General features: G+C 37.6%; 1 protein-coding gene across 1 annotated transcript in view; it reads left to right on the top strand.

Moving 5' to 3' along the window:
* Nucleotides 1–487: 487 nt before the first annotated feature.
* NRG3 (neuregulin 3) overlaps nt 488–23,550 on the top strand; it is a 902,987-nt gene continuing 879,924 nt past the window's right edge. Inside the window, exon 1 of the mRNA XM_054690694.1 lies at nt 488–681. Coding sequence (XP_054546669.1) covers nt 543–681 — 139 coding nt within the window. The 5' untranslated portion in view covers nt 488–542. The remainder of the gene's footprint in view (nt 682–23,550) is intronic.

Here is a 23,550-nt window from a genome sequence, read left to right as displayed (position 1 = left end):
GTTAACCCTCTTTTCCGCCAATGCATATTTTGTGAGCCTTCTTGCCATGTGTGTATCTGCAAAGCCTCAAAGGCATTTTGGCATTTGAACAAAAAATTGCAAATTGTCCCTTTCATCCAACTGGAGAATTCTTTCATTTTCAAGGGAGTAACAGTTTAAAAAGTGGGATTTGCAGCAGCCCTTCTGCCTGCCTATGCCTATGCAGGTGTTTCTCTTCACCAGCCTTTTACTTTTGCAGAGCAGCAGCAGCAGCCTTCCTGCCCACCTGTGACCATGCAGGTGTTTCTCTTTGCTGACCTTCTCCCTTGGCAAAGCAGCAGCGGCAGCTCTCCTCCCAAGGCTGCCTGCGTGTGGTTATGCAAATCTCTCTTTTAGCAAACCTGTCCCTTTTAGGAGCAGCTCTTTCTGCCTGCTTGTATCTATGCAAGTGTCCTTTATTCTTATCTCCCTTTTTATTTATTTATTTTTGGATATGAAAAAAGTGGGATTTTCAGGGAAAGTGATAAAACAGATTAAAAGCTTGCTGTTCTGCCAGTCCTGGAATGTTCCACAACTTCTCAAAGAGCTACTCAGGCTGCTCCCTCCACCCCTCAGGCATCAGTCTTTCAGGATGCCATCATTATTCCTCAGTCTCTGCTTCCGCTTCTCTCACAGGGCAATGGAAGTGTCCTCCTTACACAGGTATGGTTTTGTGGGAGGTTGGGCATGGCAGAGTCTCATTTTGTGCTCTTGATTTGGGTGTTGATTTATCTGTGCTTTCATGCCCTAGCACAGAATTACTTTTCTTTCTTTATTTTGATGAGAATATCAGGAAGGATAGTTTCTTCTTAATTGCTTGTTACTGATTTTATTGTAACAACCATTCTGTCCATTTCCAACACTCCCCTGCCTCCCCAATAATATTCTATAAAGGACAAAGGCAACAGAGCTAATACCTAAATTACTTGTCATGACTTTGGATATGTAATATAGAGGGAACCTAGACAAGAACAGCATCTGCTAGAGTAAAAAATGCTTTCTTGCAAAAAAAATTAAAAGATTGTTACTGCTTATTTTAGTTAGCATTATGCTTTTGAAATATACTGAGTAATGCATGTTAATTAGATTAGCTAGTGCAGGCAAGCAGAAAGATAGAACATCTCCAAAAAAAATCTTTGGTTGAAATCTCAGAATAATGCTTTCAAGATGCTTTTTTCCTTACTTTTCTGAATTTTTCTCTTGCTTTTTGTATTTTATTCCAGGCTTTAGATGGTGTGCATGTATATGTGAGTGTGTTTGGTTGCACTCATTTAGTTTTAAGTGTGTTTTTACATATAGAATACTGTTTTTACTGACTGGTCCAAAATATATTTAATTCATATATTAAAGGGGAGAGTGGGTAGAGAGTGCTATCACTGAGAATATGCTAGAACAGGGCACTCTTTTTTGATGAGTGCCATTTATGGTGAGTCATTAGGTTGAAATCCATAGTCATGCTGAGAATTAGGAGAACATTGCAGGTGGAGTTGAGAACAGGTGAGAGGGCCTTCTTGTAAGAAGAGAGCTGGGTTTACTCTTGCATCTGTCTGAAAGAATCATAGGACTGAATCATGGAGGAAACTGGGATGACAAGATATAAGGTTGGCAGGGATCAGATCACCTAGAACAATCTGGGCTGAGCTTATTTTACTTGATGTATTGTGACTATCTTTCCATGTTCATTATTTTAAAGGCAATAGAGTGTGGTGTTAAGAGCTTGACTGTTGGAGTCAGATAAATCTGTTGTGTAAACTTAGTCAAGCTAATTAATGTTTCCAAGTCTTAATTTCCAAATCTTTAATATGGAGGTGCTTGTAGACACTACTTAATGAGATCATTGGGAGGAAAAGTCAGATAATATGTATAAAGCAATGAAGAGACTGGCACCACCTTTTATCAGTTTTATGGATGAATTTATTCAAGGTACATTGACAGAATAACCAAGGACTTTCGCAAGAAAGGTTATTTAGTAGAAGCTATAATGGAGCTTCAAATAACAAAGCAACAAAACCTGCAATTGTCTTCCTCACCACTTTGGAATAATGAGCCCATTGGCCAGTGTCCTCATGCAGAACCAAGTGCTATTACCGGCTTTTAAGGTATTAAGGGCAGAACCATGGCTGGCCTTTTCTGCAATCTCTCACCTAGCACTTAGTCAGCACTCTTGAGATAGAAGATGGTCAGTGAATCTCTATGGAATGTATAATAAACAAACAAGGCCACTCTGTTTCTCATCTTACCTTTTTTAGAAGGGAGACTACACTTTGACTCCAATGAAAACTATGAATATAGAAAAATTGAAGTGTGCGCTGTAACATTTTTACAATATACTGTGATTTTTTAAAAAGGAGGTTGAAATCTTGTGAGATCATATGATCCCATGAGAAATGTTGCATAGATCCAGAGTGGCTGTAGCACAGGTACCAGGTGGTACAACTATATAGACTGTGGAAGGTAGCATTGGTGGTAATTGTCACCTAACTATGTTGAAGGTCTCCTCTGTATAGGCATCAATTGTTATTGACATCTTAATGGTGATTTTCTCTGGTGTGTAAATTTATAGATACTCAAATCATCTTGTTTCTATTTCTGACAGAAGTAGGTATTACCTTTGTAGTGAAAAAAAAATTACAAAGTACTGAAGAAATAATGTCCTTTTACTCTTTTCATACAGCTATTCAGGCAATTTCACCATCATAGTCAGCATTACAACTCCAAATCCTTGCCCACATGTTCTTTTTGAATTTTTAAAATAAAATTTACAGGTCTTCCATATCTATTGAATTCTTGACACTTGTGGATTTCATTAGAGTATGTAGTTTGCTTTCAAAAGACTTGAATTTTGATTCTTGCCTTGGTTATTTACTAAGTAAAAATGCTTGGCTTCATAAAATTGGGAAACAGTGCCTCCCTTATGTAATTTATAGGTTGTCTGATGATTCACATTAGATATGAAGTACTTTTAAGCTAGCAACAGAAACACCAGCTGCTATTTTTGTTATGATTCATTATGGTAGTATCCTATGAAGGCCCTAGGCTTTAAGATCACTTGGGCAAATATTTTACACTGGGATAATTTGTAATTTATTAAAGTAGTTTCCTCTTTATTAATGGACTATTCTCTCTGGAAATTAGATATTAAAATTTATGATTTTTTTGTAGTAACATTGGTATATGAACTGTACTACTCCCTCATAAAAAGATCACTTTCATTTTTTACGCATTAATCAGACCGGCCGATCTTTGCTATCCTTTTCATAGACCGGCCCATTTTAGGTTAGATTGTATCGATGCTCAATACAGAATCACTTTCTCTGCTCATGACTGGTCAACTGACTTGGAGAAACTGGATTATGCACCATGACAAAACTGCAGAAAAATACAGATTTCTTTTAGTTGACCAAAAAGGAAATGAAATGGGTGTTTAGAAGTTAAAAATTTATTTAACTGTTCTTGAAATTCATGATTCAACCAACCTCTAGATACTTCTTCATTTCATCTGTCACCCAAAATAAACAACATCAAATATTGTTTGAGAAAAATCTTTAGTGCTCAGCTATCAACATTTTTTGAATCAGTGAGTAATGAGCTACTTGACACTGTTGAAAATGGAGTGTTGGTTTATCACATCAGTAAATGAGTCAGGAAAGACTACTGAGTTAGTTACCTGCTGGGATGCCCCTGTCCTAATGATAACTGGGTTTTTTCTAGTACCTCTGTGAGATTCCTGAGAGCCCCTCCGAGGAGAGCACATTATTCCTTCTACCTGCCCAGGGTACTGGAAAGATGTGTGGCAATTACTCTGACATTTGGACACCTGGGACATCAAAGGAGCTTTGAAATTTTAGAAATGCTTACTCCTCTTTTCACAGGACACCCCTTGTCTCTCCATTGAGGCTAGAGATTCCCTCTAGTTTAGTGTTGGCCAATAGCATTGTATTGTGAGCCACATACCTGAGCCGCATACCTGCTATATATATCCAAAATATAGCAACATGTAAAATCACTGGAATATTTGGCATTCTTTTTTGTGTACTAAGTATTCAAAACCTGGTTTGTAATCCTTAATAGCACATCTCAGTTTGGATTAGTCGCTTTCAATTATTAGTCACATATGGCTACTGGCTACCATATTGCACATTGCAGGTTTAGTTTATTGTTTACCAACCAGGCCTATAGTAGATGAAATAACCTTTTACCCTTACTTATGTTATTCAACATTCTAGGGGCTCTATCTAATATTAAAACTTAATTTTCACACTCCCACATCCTCATACCCACACACAATCCCAACCAAGTAGGCACTGTTATTATCTCTATGTAACTGATGATGAAATTGAAGTACAATGAAGTTAGGAAATAGGCCAGGGATCAGATGGATATTGAGGGGAAGAACTAAGACTTTGGCTCAGTTCTGTCCAGTTGTAAGGCTTATATTTCTAGACTACAGCGTTCCCTGGATGAGAGCATCCTGGCTCAAAATCTTAATGACTTGTCAAAGATTATAAACATATTTCTGGATTAATGGAGAACCTTGATTACATATTGTCTGATTTTAGTTGGGTTAAATTAAAATTAAATTATTAAGGGTGCTTAATTCATTTAACTTATTAAAAAACCAATTCCGATACTACTTTCTATAAAGAGTCTTACTTCAAGCCCCTCACTTGGAATTAATCTTTTCTTCCTCTGATCTCCCCAAACAATTCACACTTCTCATAGTGCATAATAACCTTCTCTTTTGATAATAATTATAGACGAGCCTTTTTCATCTGCCTTTTCACTCCAACCCATACATGCACCTTATCTAAAGTATTATCTCAGAATTTGTGTCAACTGGGTGGACTAAAGGTATAGATGCATGGAGAGGAGAATGAATGGACGAATGAATGAGTGAATGATAATATTCTTGCTATCTTCAAAATAAGATAAGTATTTTGTATAAATTATCTTCAGAGTAGGTTTTGGGTAAAACCTGAAATCAGAATCATGATAATATGAAATGTAACTGTTATAAGAAGATGCTTGTTTTTAGAACTCAAAAGTCAAGTATTTGAAATATTGATTCATATTATGCATGCAATGGTTTATTATCTACCACATAAGGCACTTTGTCTTTGATTTCATAGTTAGCTTCAGACTTGATTTTAGAAAACATCTTTTCCCCTGAACCCCCTTAAAGCTGTATCTTGGCAGGGAGGAGACTGAGAGCATTGAAGTAACTCTCAGAGGAAGGTGTTTCCATTATTTTTGACATCTAAATTCATATACTAAGGAAACAATGGAGGTGTAGTCTGAGTGGAACAGGAATCATTCCGTCATTCTCAAATGTACTTTGAACATCACATGGAATGTTTAGGAAGTGGCTGTGTAAACGTGCTGCCTCACCAAAGTAGATTTGTTTGTTCACATGCTATTTACTTGTGTATTTATTACCCCATCTTATTACAGAAAGGATTTTAAATGGCCCATGCATTTGTTGTGTTTGTAATTTTAGAGTTTCAAGGGTTAGTTTCCTAATAGGTTAAGTTAAAAAACTTCAGTCTTTTGACTCAGACATTAATTCAGTAATGGTTTTCCTCCTAGAATATGGACAGAATAAAATGCAAGCATAAATTCTTGACACTATTTGGGATTCCTAGGTAAAGCACTTAATCATCTACTTTCAGTTACATACAAAGAAATGCAAGACTATATTTTCATCTTTTACTCTGCTTTCTGGATTTTTTTTCTTTTAAAGATTTATTTATTTATACAAGAACTGGGGTACAGGTCAGATATGCGGAAGGGTAAGAGGATTCACCAGAGACAGAGTGAGGAACAGAACAGGAAGACTGAAATACACTGCTGAGGGGAGCAGCGGAAGAGACAGGAGAGGTCTGCTCACTATGTGGGTTGCTCCAAGGCTGGCGGGTATTGAACCGGCACTGCAGAGGCTGTGGACAGCTTCACAGCGCTGCGCTCAACTGCCTGCACCACCAGGGAGGCCTGGATTTTTTTCTTTCTGTAAAATATATTTCATATTCTCTGAGCAGTTAGTAATGAGGCATAAAGATAAACCATTTTAATGAATGTTTTACTTGCAACTATGGCTTGTATCTTTTTCACAATGATGTCATTGGAAAATCACTTTAAATTTAGTGCAAGGAGGGTTCATAAGGCAAATAAGGACTTGCTATTAGGAAGTGATAGTCTTTTATTTTACTAATGGAACATCATTAATATTTTCCTTGTATTTGCTCTGTTGCAAATGGTTTACTTGACTTGTTCAAGCCTCTTTCTTTGTCACATAAGCATCTAACTGACCAAGAGCAGGGAATGGAATCATTACATTCTCCTGTCAAGCAATTTTTGGAAGCATCTGGTACTTAACGCCTGTTGCTTTTTTATTTATTTCACCCTATTAACTATTATTACAGAGTAACTTTAAAAAGTTTCTGCTTCGGTCCAGTCATTCCAATTAGGCTTCCTATTTTGGGGGACAGTACCTGTAGAATATACATCTTTCTGTTGAATACCTATCAAGGTCAGCTCAGAGTTTGTATGGATAAAAGTTGACCTAGAACTTCATTGCAAGAGGTACAGCACTTGCTAAACTGTGATGTGGGTCACAGGACTGAAATAAGCACTGAGTCAGTGGAGGAGGTAAGCATGTGTAGGAGCTTTGAAAGTCAGGTGGACATTTTCCTCAAAACCAGGTATTAATTCTGGATCTATTTCTTAAATCTCTCTTAGTTTCTCTAATCTATGAAAGCAGAATGATAATACTTAGTTTGAAGGCACATCAGGGTTGACAGTAACATGTGAGGTGTATAACACCTATTAGGCATCCATGCATAATATCAACTGGGATGTTAGAATCTTTGTTCATATCCTCCTCCTCATCATCATCATTGCTTCCAGTAATTTGTAATGTAGTTGAGAAAATAAGATTGTATATATGTGTGTATATTACAGATGAGGTGGAATTCTTATGAAGTATCAATTTGTATACCAGCATGTATTTGGCAAATGACCAACACCTTCCCCCAACTTAAAAAAAAAAAAAATGAGGGTTAGCTGAGTTGCTGACTGTTGGGGAGAATTTAGGACACCAGAACAAAGACAACTGAAATACTTAGGAAAAAACGATAGTCACATGAGTATCTAGAGGTCCCAGCACAGAATAATATCTGAGGAGCAGAGTTAGAAGAAGACAGAAGCAGTCTGTGTGGATATCAGCAGTCCAGGGCAACATGTAGTGAGTGGATTCCACTTCTGAGAGGAAGTTTGATTGAAGGTTTTCTTCTTGATTTGTGTCTCCTTCACTGCTGCTGCTGGTCACACCAGACCAAGGCACTAATGTATGAAAAATAAAACCATAATAAAAAATAGCGTTATAAGACATGCCTCAAAGTCAGATGGATGCCAAGTGCCAGATGATGGTGAATTTAATTATGCTGTTGTTCAGAGGTCATGATATCATGACCTAAAGGATGCCACTATAGGACAGGGAGCTTTGATGTAATTTATAAAGAATTTAACAGAATAAGGATCTCCCTGGTGGTGCAAGTGGTTTAATTGTTAGCACTATGAAGCAATCTGCAGCTACTGCAGCAGGAGTTCAATCCCCGTCCAGGGAGGTGACCCACATGGTGCAGTAGACCTCTCCTGTCTCACCTGATGTTCCCCTTAGCAGTGTATTTCAGTAGATCTGCCTGTTCTGCTCCCCACTCAGTCTCTGGTGAATCCTCTTACCCCCCCACACACCTCTGGCCTACACCCCAGCTCTTGTATGCATAAATAAATAAATCTTAAAAAAGGAATTTAATGGAATACCCTGGGAAAAAAGGAGAGTTGTAAGAGAGATATGATCTTACTTATCAGCTGTATCACCTGTCATCTGCCTGACCTGACTGGAAATTTTAGTCATCTCTTCTCTATTGTGGCACCCTGCAACCAACAAGAAAATGGAAAGAGTAACTCACTTCAATTGATTAAATTTCTGAAGAGACCCTGGAATTTATCCCTGAAATTTTCTTGCTTCAACATCTATCATCTCACCGTTTCTTCCCCCATTAGTCCTTCCCAACCACTGATCACAGAGCTACCCTGGTTTACTCTGGAGTCTGTTTTATCTATCTATCTGTCTATCTATCTATCTATCTATCTATCTATCTATCTATCTATCTATCTATCTATCTATCTATCTATCTATCTATCTATCTATCTATCTATCTATCTATCTATCTATCTATCTATCTATCTATCTATCTATCTATCCATCCATCCAAGCATTGGGTACAGTCAGAAGCGCGGGAGGGTGAGAGAATTCATCAGAGCCAGAGCGGGGAACAGAACAGACAGACCAACAAAACACACTGCTGAGGGGACCAGAGGGTGGCAGGAGAGGTCTGCGCGCCATGTGGGACACTCGCCAGTGGCCAGGGATCGAACCGACACTGCAGAGGCTGCGGGCAACAGTGCTCAACTGCTATGCCACCAGGGGAAGCCCTCTGGAGTCTGTTTTTAAAAAAAATATTTTACTATATTCATTTGCTATGAACTTTGTTTTCAAACTTTCCTCCCAAATAAACATGCACATTCATTTCAGAATACTTTGAAATAGGTTTAAATGAAATGAAATGCAAAGAAATGTAATTATGCCAATCACCAAATGTTCATTGTAATTAATGTTTTTACATATATTTCCAAATTCATAATATTAAGAGTAATATTAATCTGTCACTAAGTAAATCGTCATCTTATTTCCAAAACATGGAATCACTTATTTATAATCGATTTTTTTTTTTTTTTTTTTTTTTTTTTTAAATATTAAATTTTATTTTTATATTCCCCCATACAATTGCAAACGCCCCATTCTGACCCCAATCCTTCCCCTCCCGCCCCCCACCCCCAAAAAGTGTCTCTGGTTCATAGTTTTTTGTTGATTTTGATTTTCACTTTCTTATATTCATTTTCCTGGTCCCTTATTTAAGTTTTCTAGATTCCTGCTATGAGTGAGACCATCCGGTATTTTTCTTTTTCTTTTTGGCTTATTTCGCTGAGCATGATCCCTTCCAGTGCCATCCATGTTGCTGCAAATTGCATGTGTTTATCTTTTTTGAATGCTGAGTAATATTCCATGGTATATATGTACCACATCTTCTTGATCCAGTCATCTATTTTTGGGCATTTGGGTTGTTTCCAAAGCTTAGCTATTGTAAACAGTGCTGCTATAAACATAGGAGTGCAGGTGCTCTTTGGAATTGATGTTTCTGTGTCCTTTGGGTAAATACCTAGGAGTGGAATTGCTGGATCATATGGAAGCTCTATGTTTAGTAGGTCCAGAAATCTCCACACAGCTCTCCATAGTGGTTGGACCAGTTTGCACTCCCACCAACAGTGCACAAGAGTTCCTTTTTCTCCACATCCTCGCCAACATTTGTTGTTGCTAGTTTTTTTAATATGTGCCATTCTCACTGGTGTGAGATGGTATCTCATGGTAGTTTTGATTTGCATTTCCCTGATTACAAGTGATGTTGAACATTTTTTCATATGTCTGTTGGCCATTTGCATTTCCTCTTCAGAGAAGTTTCTTTTTAGCTCTTCTGCCCATTTTTTGACTGGATTATATTCTTTGTTGTTGCTGAGTCTCATCAGCTCTTTGCAGATTTTTGTGATCAGTCCTTTATCATTAGTGTTGGGTGCAAAAATGTTCTCCCAGTTGGTGGGGTTTCTCTTTGTTTTTGTTATTGTCTCTTTTGCTGTGCAGAAGCTCTTTAATTTGATGTAGTCCCAGCTGTTGATCTTTCTCTTCACTATCACTGCTTTGGGTGATGTGTCTGTAAAGATGTCTTTGATGTGCAAATCCCGTAGTGTTTCGCCTATATTTCCTTCTATGTATTTTATGGTTTCAGGTCTTATGTCTAGTTCTTTAATCCATTTTGAGTTGATTTTTGTGTATGGTGTGAGGTAGTGGTCAAGCTTCATTCTTTTGCATGTAGCGACCCAGTTTTCCCAGCACCATTTATTGAACAAACTTTCTTTGCTCCAATGCATAGTCTTTGCTCCTTTGTCAAAGATTAGTTGACCATAAATCTGTGGGTTTATTTCTGGACTTTCTATTCGATTCCATTGGTCTGTATGTCTGTTCTTGTTCCAATACCATGCAGTTTTGATGATTATGGCTTTGTAGTATAGTTTGAAGTCTGGGAGTGTGATGCCTCCATTTCCTTCTTTTTTTTTCAGTAGAGCTTTGGCTATTCGGGTTTTTGGTGATTCCATATGAATTTCATCAATAATTGTTCTATTTCTTTGAAGAATGCCATTGAGATTTTGATTGGAATAGCATTGAATCTGTATATTGCTTTTGGTAGGATGGCCATTTTAATAATGTTTATTCTTCCAATCCATGAGCAGGGGATGTCTTTCCATTTCTTTGTGTCTTCTTCTATTTCTTTTAACAGTGTTTTATAGTTTTCTTTGTATAGGTCCTTTACCTCTTTTGTTAGATTTATTCCCAAATATTTGATTTTTTTTGTTTCGATAATAAAAGGGGTGGTTTTTTTGATTTCTTCTTCTTCAGATTTATTGTTTGTGTATAGGAAGGCTACTGACTTTTGCGTGTTGATTTTGTATCCTGCCACTTTACTGAATTGATTGATGAGTTGAATTAGTTTTTCTGTGGAGTTTTTGGGGTTCTCTATGTATATTATCATATCATCTGCAAATAGTGATAGTTTGACTTCTTCTTTTCCTATTTGGATTCCTTGGATGTCTTTCTCTTGTCTTATTGCTCTGGCTAGGACTTCCAGTATTATATTGAAAAGCAGTGGTGAGAGTGGACATCCTTGTCTTGTTCCAGATCTTAATGGAATTGCTTTCAGCTTTTCACCATTGAGAATGATACTGGCTGTTGGCTTGTCATAGATGGCCTTTATGATGTTGAGGTATGTTCCTTGTATCCCAAGAATTTCAAGGGCTTTTATCATGAATGGGTGTTGCACTTTGTCGAAAGCTTTCTCAGCATCTATTGATATTATCATATGGTTTTTATATTTCTTTTTGTTGATGTGTTGGATAACGTTGATTGATTTTCGGATGTTAAACCATCCTTGTGCCCCTGGAATGAATCCAACTTGGTCGTGGTGAATTATCTTATGGATACATTGTTGGATTCTGATAGCTAAAATTTTATTGAGGATTTTTGCATCAGTGTTCATTAGGGAGATTGGCCTATAGTTTTCCTTTTTTGTGTTGTCCTTATTCGGTTTTGGTATTAGTGTAATATTGGCTTCATAGAACGTGTTTGGTATTGTCCCTTCCTTCTCAATTTTTTGGAAGAGTTTGTGAAGGATAGGCACTAATTCGTCTCTGAATGTTTGGTAGAATTCATTTGTAAATCCATCAGGTCCTGGGCTTTTGTTTTTGGGGAGGTTTTTAATTACCATTTCAATTTCGCTCCTTGTAATTGGTCTGTTTAGGTGTTCTATTTCTTCTTTATCTAGCTTTGGGTGATTGTAGAGTTGTAGGAATTTGTCCATCTCCTCTAGATTGTTGAACTTGTTTCCATATAACTGTTCATAGTAGTTACTGATTATTCTTTTGATTTCTGCTGTGTCCGTTGTGATTTCTCCTCTTTCATTTATGATTCTGTGTATTTGTGCTTTCTCCCTTTTTTCCTTTGTGAGCCTGGCTAGGGTTTGTCTATTTTATTTATTTTTCAAAGAACCAGCTCTTGGTTTCATTGATCTTTTGGATTGTTTTTTTAGTTTCAATTTCATTTATTTCTGCTTTGGTTTTTATTATTTCTTTTCTTCTACTGGTTCTGGGGTTTTTTTGTTGTTCTTTTTCTAGATCTTTGAGCTTCGAGATTAGGTTGTTTCTTTGAGTTCTTTCTTGTTTTTTGATGTGAGCTTCTATTGCTATATATTTTCCTCTTATTACTGCTTTTGCTGCATCCCATACATTTAGGATATTGGTGTCCTCCTTGTCATTCAATTCAAAGAATTTTTTAATTTCTTCTTTGATCTCCTCGTTAGTCCAGTGGTCTTCCAGTAGTGTGGCTTTTAATCTCCATGAGGTAGGATAGTTCCTTGCCTTCTTTTATGATTTATTTCTAGTTTGATGCCTTCGTGGTCAGAAAAGATGGTTGGTATGATTTCAATCTTGGTGTATCTGTTGATGTTTGTCTTGTGCCCCAGTATGTGATCGATCCTGGAGAATGATCCATGTGCGCTTGAGAAAAATGTGTACTCCGTTTTTTTTGGGTTTAGTGTTCTATAGATGTCTGTTAAGCCCAAATGCTCTAGGTCCTTATTTAGAGCTTTAGTTTCTTTACTTATTTTTTGTCTTGTTGATCTATCCATTGTTGATAGTGGTGTGTTGAAGTCTCCCACTACATATGTGTTTTCTCTGATGTCTGTTTTCAGAGAGGACAACAGTTGTCTGATATATTTTGGTGCTCTTTCGTTTGGTGAGTATATGTTAATGAGTGTTATTTCTTCTTGAAGTATTGTCCCCTTAATCATAATGTAGTGACCATTGGGGTCTCTTTTTATTTTTTTGAGTTTGAAGTCTGTTTTATCTGATATAAGTATAGCTGTTCCTGCTTTCTTTTTTGGCCCATTTGCTTGCAGGATTGTTTTCCATCCTTTGACTTTGAGCCTATTTTTATCTTTTGTAGCTAAATGTGTTTCCTGGAGACAGCAAAAGGTTGGTTTTGTTTCTTAATCCAGGCTGCAACTCTGTGTCTTTTTATTGAAGAGTTTAGTCCATTTACATTTAGAGTTAATATTGATATGTTAGCATCTGTATTTGCCATTATGTTTGTCTTTCCTTTGATTTTATTTATTTATTCTTTTAATAACTTTTTTTTTTTTTTGGTCTTCTTTCGTTGTTATTCGTCCCTCTGAGGTTCTGGCTTTAGGATTCCTTGTAGTATTTTTTGGAGTGGGGGTTTAGTCGCAATGAAATTCCGGAGTTTCTCTTTGTCTGGGAAGGTCCATATTCTTTCTTCATGGAGGAAAGAGAGCTTTGCGGGATAGAGTATTCTTGGTTGGCATCTGTTTTCTTGGAGTCTGTTGACTATGTCCCTCCACTCTCTCCTTGCCCGTAGTGTTTCTTCAGAGAAGTCTGATGTCAGCCTGATTGGTTTTCCTTTGAATGTTATCTGTTTCTTCCCTCTTGTCAGCTTCATTATTTTTTCCTTGTCCTGGATTCTTGGGAGCTTTACTATTATGTGTCTTGCTGTGTTTTTCCTTTCGTCGTGGAAGTTTGGTGTTCTTCTTGCTTCTTGTATATCAATTTTCAGCTCCTTCTTCTCATTTGGGAAGTTCTCTTCAATTATATCCATGAATATTTTCTCTGTTCCTACATCTCTCTCCTCTCCTTCTGGAATTCCTATAACTCTTATATTTCCTTTCCTCATGGAGTCAGATAGTTCCCGAAGTCTTTCTTCATTCTTTTTCCTTCGTACTTCTCTTTCCTTTTCTGTTTTGGTTCTTTTTATTTCTGTGTCTTCAAGATTACTTATTCGTTCTTCCATTTCATCTATTCTGCTTTCATTGCTTTTCCCAGAGTTCTTTAGTTCCTCCATTAATTCTTTGATCTCCTGCATTTCTCTTACTTCCCTCTTTAGGGACTCAATTTCCTTCTTCTGATCTATCACTTTTTTAATCATGGCAATTTTAAATTCTCTTTCTGGAAGGCTCAGAAGTTCTTCCAAGTTGCTGTCGTTGCAATCTGGGGAGTGGTTTTCTTTTTGTGGTGTGCTTCTTTCCTGAGGAGTTTTTAGGTTGCGTGTGGTTCTTCTACTCCCTACTGTCTGTTTTCTAATTTGTCGTATGCGTTGGGACACTGTGTTGCTCGGACTGACTGACATCTTGGGTGAACTTCTCCGCTCCCCTCTGGCTCTTCCAGGAGCCATCTCTGTCTTCTGGGGGAGCTTTCTGCTGGATTTAGGCAGTTTTTACTGAAGAAATGTCCCTGTTCTCAAATGGCGAAGCGGGATGTAGTCCCTGCGCCTCCGGTTTCAGGCACACTCTTTTGCGCACCCGGTCTGCCCCGGACGTGGGTGCCTGCTCCCTCTGTGGGCTCAGACTGCTGGTCGGAAGGGGCCTGGCGTGGAATAACTTCCCGGCTGGCCACTGGGTCCTCCAGAAACCTGCCCTTTTCAAGCAGTCTTAAGAAATGTCCTGTTTTATAGGGTGTTAGTGACTTTTTTTTTCCTGGTCGCTAGGTGGCGCCAGAGATCTCTCTTATTGTCCTTGGGGGGCTGTTTTTCGCCTCCCCCCCACCCCGTGGGACAGAGAACAGAGCAGGAATGGTAGGGTACACCTCAACAGCTTGGGGTGCTGTGTCTGCCTTGTGCCCCACCGTCGTGGAGAAACCACGCCCCGAATTTTCGTGCCCCGGGTCTCAGTTCAAAGCCCTCAGTTCCAGGACGCGGGCTGTAGCCCAGTTCAGTGGCGCGGGAATGGCGCCTTTTGCACCGCTCCCGTGCCTGGGCGCCTGGTTCCTGCTCACTCAGGGAGGGACCTTCACCTCAGTGAGGACCTCCGCGCGTCTCCCCGCAAGCCTAGGTCGTCTCCCCGCAAGCCTAGGTCGCAGGCGCGGGGACCTGGGCAGCCGCGATCCCGGTCTGCACTTGCTTTTCAAGCGCGCCGAGCGCGCCGCGTTTCCGCGCAGGCTTACCGGCAGCCCGGGCTGTGTGCGCGTCTCCCGGGTCTTTGTTCTTCTCTAATGGCGCCCGGAGCCGTTCGCTCACCGCCGCGGTGGATCCTGCAGGGTTCGCCTCAGCTCCCGTTCACGGGGTGTGGTGGCTGCAATAGTTCCTTTCCACTCACAGTCCCGCTTGCTGCGTCGTTTGTTCTTGTGGGTCGTTTTGGTTTGTTGTTTCCTCCTCTCTGCCGGGCGGAGAGTGCCGCCTCTGTGGGCGGGGGAGGGGAGCAGGGTTCTGCGCTTCCCTCCCTTCTAGTCCTCTTTTATGGCCAGTTTCTTCTTCGGGCAGTTCGCTGGCGTCACCTGTTTATCTTCCGTGTCCCAGTTCTCACTGGGACCTGCCGCTTTTCCTCCCTATTAACTTTTTTTTAATGGGAGATCTTACTCGCAGCGTCTCCTCACCGCCATGTTGCTCCGCCCCCTCTCTGTTCCTAATTAATTTATAATCGATTTTATCCTCTTAGTATTTTGTCATCTTTCTTCGTCACACGTACATTTCAATTCCGTCTTTTATTCCAAAAGTAAGAAGTTTGAAAAATTCACTCATAGCGTGGTTTTGGAATGGTAGTCCTTAGAAAATATTTTTAAATATCCCAATTATTTATTGAAGAAATTATAGAATGTTTTGGCTGTGCTTAAAAATAACCCCAGGGACAGTGCAGGGGCAGAGTATATAGAAATAATATGAAACTGACTATATGGGTATAGTCAGTTGGTATATTATATATTTTCCACTTTATAAATATTTAGCATTCTATAATACATTTAGCGTTCTATAATACAATATTTCTAAAAATTGAAAACCTGGAAAATGTTTTCAATGGTTGCTGACATATTTAGGTTTTCTAATACCTGTAGTCATTTTGGTAATTACCATTTTACTAGAAAATGACATGAGATTTTAATATTCTTAAATATGTGGCTTTGTTTAGTTTGTCATCTCTCACATAGTATATTTCTCTTTTATTTCTTTTATCAGATTTTGAGTGTATTTGAAATCATCATTCTAAATTATATCCTGATTCTAACACCTGTCTTTGTGCAAACCCTTTACTTCCTTGATCAAATTTATATGGTACAGACCTTCATATACTCACCCCAGCCTGCCTTTCAAATTGCACCTGCTGCCTTTCATTTCCTCTCCTGTTTTCCCACACCCCCAGAAGACACTGGGCATCTTTTGTCTCTGCTGGCTGGGATGCTGTAGATCTAGAAACATCTTACACTACCATAGAATGTTATTTCTTTGGAGCCTTCCATTTCTCCTTCTCCTGTTGCTTCTTTGTGCCATATAATGTTTTGCTCAGATTGTGGTGTTGCCTTCACTGTACTGCATTAGGTTTGCATATTTAGACACCTATCTTGTTCTTTCTTCCACTCAACTTGTTAGCTAGGCCCTTGTGGATACCTGGGTCTGGGCAAATATTTATGGGATGGGTGTACTTTGTAATAGGCTGCCTGTGTGCCTTCAATTGGCATCTCATTGTAAGTCTCCAGCACTGAGAAGAAGTAGGTGCTTATTAAATGTTTGCTGAAAGAATGCTGGGAGAATGGAGTGGGCACGGTGCGTTCAGGTAATCAGGAGCCCTGTGGAAACTAGACCCCAATAGGATTAGTGAAGAGAAATAAGAGGGGATATCTTTGGGTCAGATTGTCATTCATACTTTATGGGGGGAGGGGAGTCAGTACAGGAAGCAAAGTACTTTCCCATGGGTTGTCTGGATAAGCTAGCACTAGTAAAGAAATTGGTGACTTCTCCAGTCCATAATGTAAAGGAAATGATGTCTGGGTTAAGGTAACAAAAATATATCCCTATAGTACATACTTGTCATATCTGATATTTCACTGTGATTGCATCAACATTGCTATAGGTGAAGAATTTAGAAAGATAATTGTTTGAATTCTGAAGCTGTTCTGATAGAGATCATTTTCCAGAATGAGTTTTCCCTACCTCTACCTTAGGGGAACTGATTGTGGTTTTCCTCAAATGATCACAAAGTATTTCGACAAGTTCACTTGTAGAATTTTTTAGATTTATTGTGAGTATGAACTACATCATTGAGCATATTTGGGCTGAAGGAAACCCAGGGACATCCTGATTAGTTATGGTTAAGATTCTGTTGACACCTGCAGTTTGTGAGTGCAGACTTTCCATCACCTTAGTATTACTTAAGCTTCTAACTAACTTTCAGAAGTCAAATTTTAGTCAGGGTATTAGAACTTTTTTCTACTTTGTTCATTTCCTCTTGGTTTGCTTGGTCTTATTTGAAGGAAAGTAGTCTGTTACTTAAGGAAACCCCGTAACAATATGTAAAGTTCCTTAATTGAATGCATTATCTATTTACTAGTTACTATTCTGTAACTCCTGTATATTTGTTGGCGGGGGAAGGAGGAGAAATATATGTGAAATTTACATACTACATATTTACAGGGTGGAAGGAAAAATAAGGACCTGAAAAGGGAGAAATACCAAATTGATTAGACCTTGTTAAACGTCCTTTTTATCTAGTGTTCTGTGTATTTGATTCATAGATGCTTAGAGAAATTCATACTGTAAGGTTTCTTCCACATGTCCTGCAGGACCCAGAGAGCTTCCTCTAAAATTACATGTAGCTGTTATCAACAATTACATTGGCAAAGATAAAGATGATTAAAAAGCTGGTGATGATATAATGACCTATCTTGATGAATATGTGTCCAGGAGTGGATAAGCACTTGAGAGAAATAATGTAGAGAGCATTCAGGAAAAGATACAAGGAGACTTTGGTGTACTGTGATTGTCTTTAACATATATAAAGGACTTTAGGTTGTGGGAAAACTGTTGATGGAAAGAATTCCAATTGACTGCACTGTTCAAAGGTGAATGAGTTAAGCATTTCATTGTTTCTAAAACCTTCCATAGTGCATGGTGTTATGTGGATAAGCAATAGATGTGTATGGAATTAGATCTGATTTTGAATAATTGATTGCAATGTCATACTCTAAGGAAATTTGTGAGGTCTGACATTCTGAGGTTGTGCTTGCAAATATGAAGTGCAAATTAGAATTAATTATTCCTAGTCTTTTTTAGGGAAGTACTTTCTCTTGTCAATCCAGATGAGTGATGCAAAACCACCTTCAGGATTTGAATTAGCTGGATAATTCTTGACTTTACTCAAGCCTTTAAACTGGTGGGAGTGTTAATGGATATTAATTAGTGTGAAAGCTTTTTATTCTTTAAGGTTTTTTTTTTTCCTTTTTTTTTTTAAAGAGAAATCTATCTTGATTGACAGATGCATCCTTCTGTTTCATGTTTTATTGTTTTTGAAGAAAGGGCTTTGATTTCCTGCCAGGGAGCTTTCATAAAAGGACCTTAGCATGCTGAGCTCTGATTAAACATCAGGGAGAGGTGAGGATTCTTTTGTGTAACTCTCTCCTGAAAGGTGAAGAGGCCAAAATTACAATGACTCTAGGAGAAGTATCTGCTAAAAGACTGCATTCAGCTACAGGAAAAATCGACCATTGCATAAACAGCAGTAAGATTGGGATGCAAATGCCATTTTCCCCCATCTTATGAATACTTCAAAAAAAATCTGCAGAAGAAAGGGTCATCATGATACTGTAGAGGAGAGAATAGCAAGTTAGTTTTTCTATGTTGTTGTTGACCTCCAATAATTGAGAACTTTCTATAAAGTAAAATGGAATTTTACTTAAGGATTCTATTAATTTTAAAAGCAGCTCTAAGAGATTTACCAACACAACAAGTGTTTATATAAAATAAATGCTCACCTTTTTTTGGTGTGTAATAAACTTGATTTTAGATCTTTTATGGTGGTATTCCTATTTGTTAGTCCTTTATCTCCAAACCTGTTATCAAATTAAATTATAAACAAGCAAACAGAGGTGACTTTTGAGCAAAGCTGACTATCAGAGAGATGGAGTACCCAAAATTATACAAGCTTCCAGTTTTATCTTTAAATGTTGCTTGACTGCCACTTATTAGTCATGTGGCCTTGGGCAAGGTTTTAACTGCCTTGGATCTCAGTAAAAGCATAAATGAGATAGAAAATGTTTACCTGGCAGAGAGATTGTGAGGACTTAATCAGATAAAATACACAAAGGGCTTGATGTGCTTTAGATTTTACAGCATGGCTTGTGGCAATGATATTGTACTGTAGTGACTTAAAAATAAAATTAAACAAAGCGATTATAATCGATGATTGAATTATTATTCTTACGCCTAGGCAAAGATAAAAATAAAGTACTATGTGATTTTGGGGTCATTTGCAATTCTTTTCATTAACTATGTGATGAACACGATCATTTATATGGGAATTGATGGAAACCACATGCTCTAGAACCAGTCAAGAAGTAGTTAGAAAGCAAATGCCACATTGTTTCTTTTCTCTTTTTTTCTTGTTTCCACAGACTGAATTCTTAATACCCTATATGCTTTAATTTTCATTTTTCATATCAAGCAGAATGAACATAGTCTAAATCTCCCCCTGCAAGAACTTAAAGGTGGGTCAAGTTTTCCCCTAAAATGTATACCCCCTTGCAATGATGACTCATTCCTCCTATTGGAATTGCATATTAATTATCTTGTCATCAGCTTAATAGGCTACAAATGAGCTACTTGAGTTGTTATTAATTAACATGGAATAAAGTAATATGCGTTTAGGGACATAACAAACAATAATTACCTGACTGTATTTTTATTTAGTCATTATTTATTTATTTAAATTAATAGCATTTATGTTTCAGAGCAGTTGTAGGTTTACAGAAGAAGTGATGAGAGAGTACAGTGTGTTCCCATAAGATTTCCTTTCAACTCTGTAGTGTTTCCTTTAATTCACATCTTTCATTATTGTTATGCATTTGTTGTCACTGATGAATTATTATCAATACAATATTATTAGTTTATATTAGCATTTACTTTTTGTGTTGTATAGTACTAATGAATGCATAATGTTATGTTCTGCCATTAAAGTATCACCCGGGATGGTTTCATTGCCTTAAAATTCTCCTGTGCTTCATCATCTTCTCCCACTCCTGCAAACCCTGGTATCAACTGATCTTTTATTGTCTTTGTAATTTTGACTTTTCCAGAATGTCATCTAAGTATGATGATTTTGTGTGTGTGTGTGTGTGTAGCCCTTTCAGACTGGCTTCTGTCAGTTACTAATATATTTTTAATTTTCCCCTATGCGTTTTCATGTTTGATCACTCATTTCTTTTTAACACTGAACTATATTGTTTAAATGTACCACTGCAGCTTATGTATTCAGATGTCTTAGTCGCTTCCAATTTGGGATAAATTTCAATTATGAATAAAGCTGCTAAACATTTGGGTGTATATTTTTGTATGGACATAAGTTTTCAACTAGTGTAAATACTAAGGAGAATGATTATTGTAACATATATACGAGTATGTTTAGTTTTGTAATAAGCTGCCAAACTACTTTCTAAAATGGCTATACTGCTTTCTGTTTCCATCAACAACAAATGAGAGTTCTTGTTGGCTCCATATCCTCACCAGCATTTGGTGTTGTCAGTGTTTTGAATTTTAATAATTGGTCAGTTATTTAGGTATAATTAACTTTTACTTCTCCAGTGGAGTATAAGTGCCATGAAGGCACAGATTTCATCTTTGTTTTCTGCTGTTTCCTAAGCCTCTAGAGAAATTGGTGGCATGTAATGGGTACTCAGTATTTGTGCCAGGGATAAATTAATGAATCACAGCAATGAAAAATAAACATCATTAGGGATAATTTTTAGAAAAAAGGACACTATTGCTAATATGGTCAGTATTTTCCTAAGAATCAATAAATGTCATATATGCTTATCAAAATAATGATAAGCTGGTGTTTATACTTAGGTACATATTGTCTCCAAATCAATAAATATTTGCAATTAAATCACAACTTAGAGTCAAACAAATTCAAATTTAAATCTTTAAAATATTGACCTCATAATGAGCCAAAATATTATTTTTTTAGCTTTGCTTAACCTCTTTGTTAAACAAATTTTCAGTTCTATTTAAAGGAAGTAACAAATTATGTAATGCCTACCATTTAATAGAATCTAGGGCATTTGTTCTTAACCCTCACTCCATGTGAACAACACTTGAACTCTTTAAAAAATTCCAGTGCCAGCCCTTACCAGCAGGGGTGTTGATTTAAATGTCCAACCTCACATCCCCTTCCCAGGTAGTTTTGTACATTCCTCACATAATTCTTATGCAGAAACACAGTTGAGACTAACAACATGAGGATCTTAAAAAACTCAGTGTTGATTTTACGCAAGAAATACTAAAATAAACTATTTAAAAGAAATATCCATGGAAAATACATTCTGAGTAATTTAATACTGTTTTAAAACTCACAGTTTATCAAGCATTGTGTCTGTAGTCCTCAAATGATATAAACAATGAAGCAGGGGTAATATGCTGGTTCTCTATCCCTTTTTCTACTCTACCCCAATAACTTGATAAGAAAAGTGAGCAAAATAATCCTGAAATGGTAAGATCTATCTTCTTGGAGACTGTTCCAAGGATCAGCATTCAGTTTTTCTGGGACTTCTCTCTTTACTTCCCACCTTTGAATTTCACTGACCCCCCCCCCCCCCCCCCCCCCCCCCCGCTCTCTTGCATTTCCACACCTACCATTTTCAATACCAAGTCTCTCAAAATGTAAACAAAACAGACTACAGTAACAAAACCCCACTGACTCTCCATTTTCCCAACAGGATTTAATTGTCCATTAAACTTAGAACAGGAGATAAAGTTTTCAGTGATACTGGTTCCCGAAAGGAAAAAGTAGGCCTTATCTGTACTTACCTTTAAAAGTCTAGGGAGCTAACCAAGCTCTTACATTTCATTCTTAAAGAAAGTTAACCACTGAAAAGGGAGCCTTTACATCTCTCTTTCAGTGTTTTTTTTTAATGAGTTAGCATTTTTTTTTTACATCACAATTTGTGTTTTAGAGATAAAGGATATCCTCCAGGTGTTGTTACTACACCCCACCCACCGCCAAGCTCCTATAGCCCATCCCAACAGTCCCTTGTGGTCCCTTGCCACTTTGTACATATTTCTTTAAAAGAGCATAAACACCTAATAATTCAGGAAAATATATGTAAACTGCAGCTTGACACAGGTAATAAATGATTCTTCAGAATTCTTCAAAATCCATTTCTGAACTCTCAATTAAAGTTAATTTGGGGGCCTCCCCGGTGGCACAGTGGTTGAGCTCTGGGCCACGAAGCTGCCTGAAGCCCCTGCAGTGCTGGTTGGATCCCCGGCCACCAGCGAGGGTCCCACATGGCGTGCAGACCTCTCCTGCCTTGCCTGCTGCTCCGCTCAGCAGTGTACTTCGTCAGCCTGCCTGTTCTGCTCCCTGCTCTGGTGAATTCTCTCACCCTCCCGCGCTTCCGACTGTACCCAGTGCTTGTATAAATAAATAAATAAATCTTTAAAAAAATAAAGTTAATTTGGAACAATATATTGTGTTGAATCAGCTCCAAGGTAATATTTACTCATGTTTCCTCTCTTTGAGTGTGCCCCCAAGATTACCAAATTTCTTTGGTATTTCAGTTACCTTTAGAAAAAAAAAACAATGCAAGACAACATTAATCATTTTTCAAAATAGGTCTCATCGATATATTTCCAGTTAATTTTTCAGTGTTGTTTTTAAAAGTAGTCGGTGTTTGATTGCTTCTAGTAACCACCTGAAGGATCATGATTTTTCTGTTCCTTTATTATGACTCACGTCAAAATGAAAGATAATTAATAATCTAAGAAAGATGGATATAAACTTTTCTAATGGTGTCTACTACACCACCAAGTCAAGCTTCGTACTAGAAGTTTCCAGATCCATGGTTTTATTTAATCACATTTAATCCTCACAACAGCTCTTTAACATAGATTCAATTAATTTGATAATTCAGGCTCCTTTCTCAATGCTGTATGGGCAATTATTTCTAACATACTCTATGTGACATATTCTTACAGTTACCACTCAATTCTCATGTTAGTTTGCAAAGAGTTGTACTTAATAATGCGGAATCAGAGTATACTACTGGCAGTTTACTACATGTAAGCTCATAATTAAGTCCATTTATTCAGTGCATTTTTATGATCCCTATATGCCAAAGCACTGTTAGAAATCATATCGCGTGAATGAATTATACTCATCATTCAAGTAAGACTGAATACCATTATTCTATAAAGCATGGTGAAGATGGTTTAAAGTAGTGATAAACTAGTTTGACTTTTCAAACTCTAAATTGTGAAAGAAAAGTTCCTTCTTCTACCATTAGATCTTAGAGATTTAAAACCACTATTTAGAATCTCTTATTTGAATTAAATTATTAACCAATTTTATTTATTTTTAATTTTCAAGAGTTTTCAAGTTTGCATCTTAAATGTTCATTCCAGGCAGATCCCCAATTCAGAAGTTGTAGTGCATTTGACAGCACTTACAACAACTAATAACCAGGTTCAATGACAGCGATCCAGTTTCAGCAGGTACTGTAATTGCAGATTATACTCTTCATGGTTTCTTCTTTGTGTGAATAGTAAGTGTATGAAATCTTGAGTCAACATTTCCTTTTCTGTTGCATAAACAGTGCTGAAAGCTTAATGATCAGCTGGAGAAGAGGCGTAATGAATAGTTGCAGCATTGTTCATTAAACACCGTGGTGGTTCTTTCTTTGCCATCATTTCATCTGTGCTTGAATTTTGCATTTTCTTCTAGTCTGTCATTCTCCTTGAGCATCGGACACTCCCCCTGAGGTAATTGCTGTGACACACATAGAGCTTCTATCTTACAACAATAGAAATGTCTCTCTTTC

The sequence above is a fragment of the Talpa occidentalis genome, unplaced genomic scaffold, assembly GCF_014898055.3.
Source record: "Talpa occidentalis isolate TD23 unplaced genomic scaffold, MPIMG_talOcc4v2.1 talOcc4.8, whole genome shotgun sequence".
NCBI lineage: Eukaryota > Metazoa > Chordata > Mammalia > Eulipotyphla > Talpidae > Talpa > Talpa occidentalis.
Note: the sequence above shows the minus strand (reverse complement) of the source record. Positions and strands in the feature narration are given on the sequence as shown.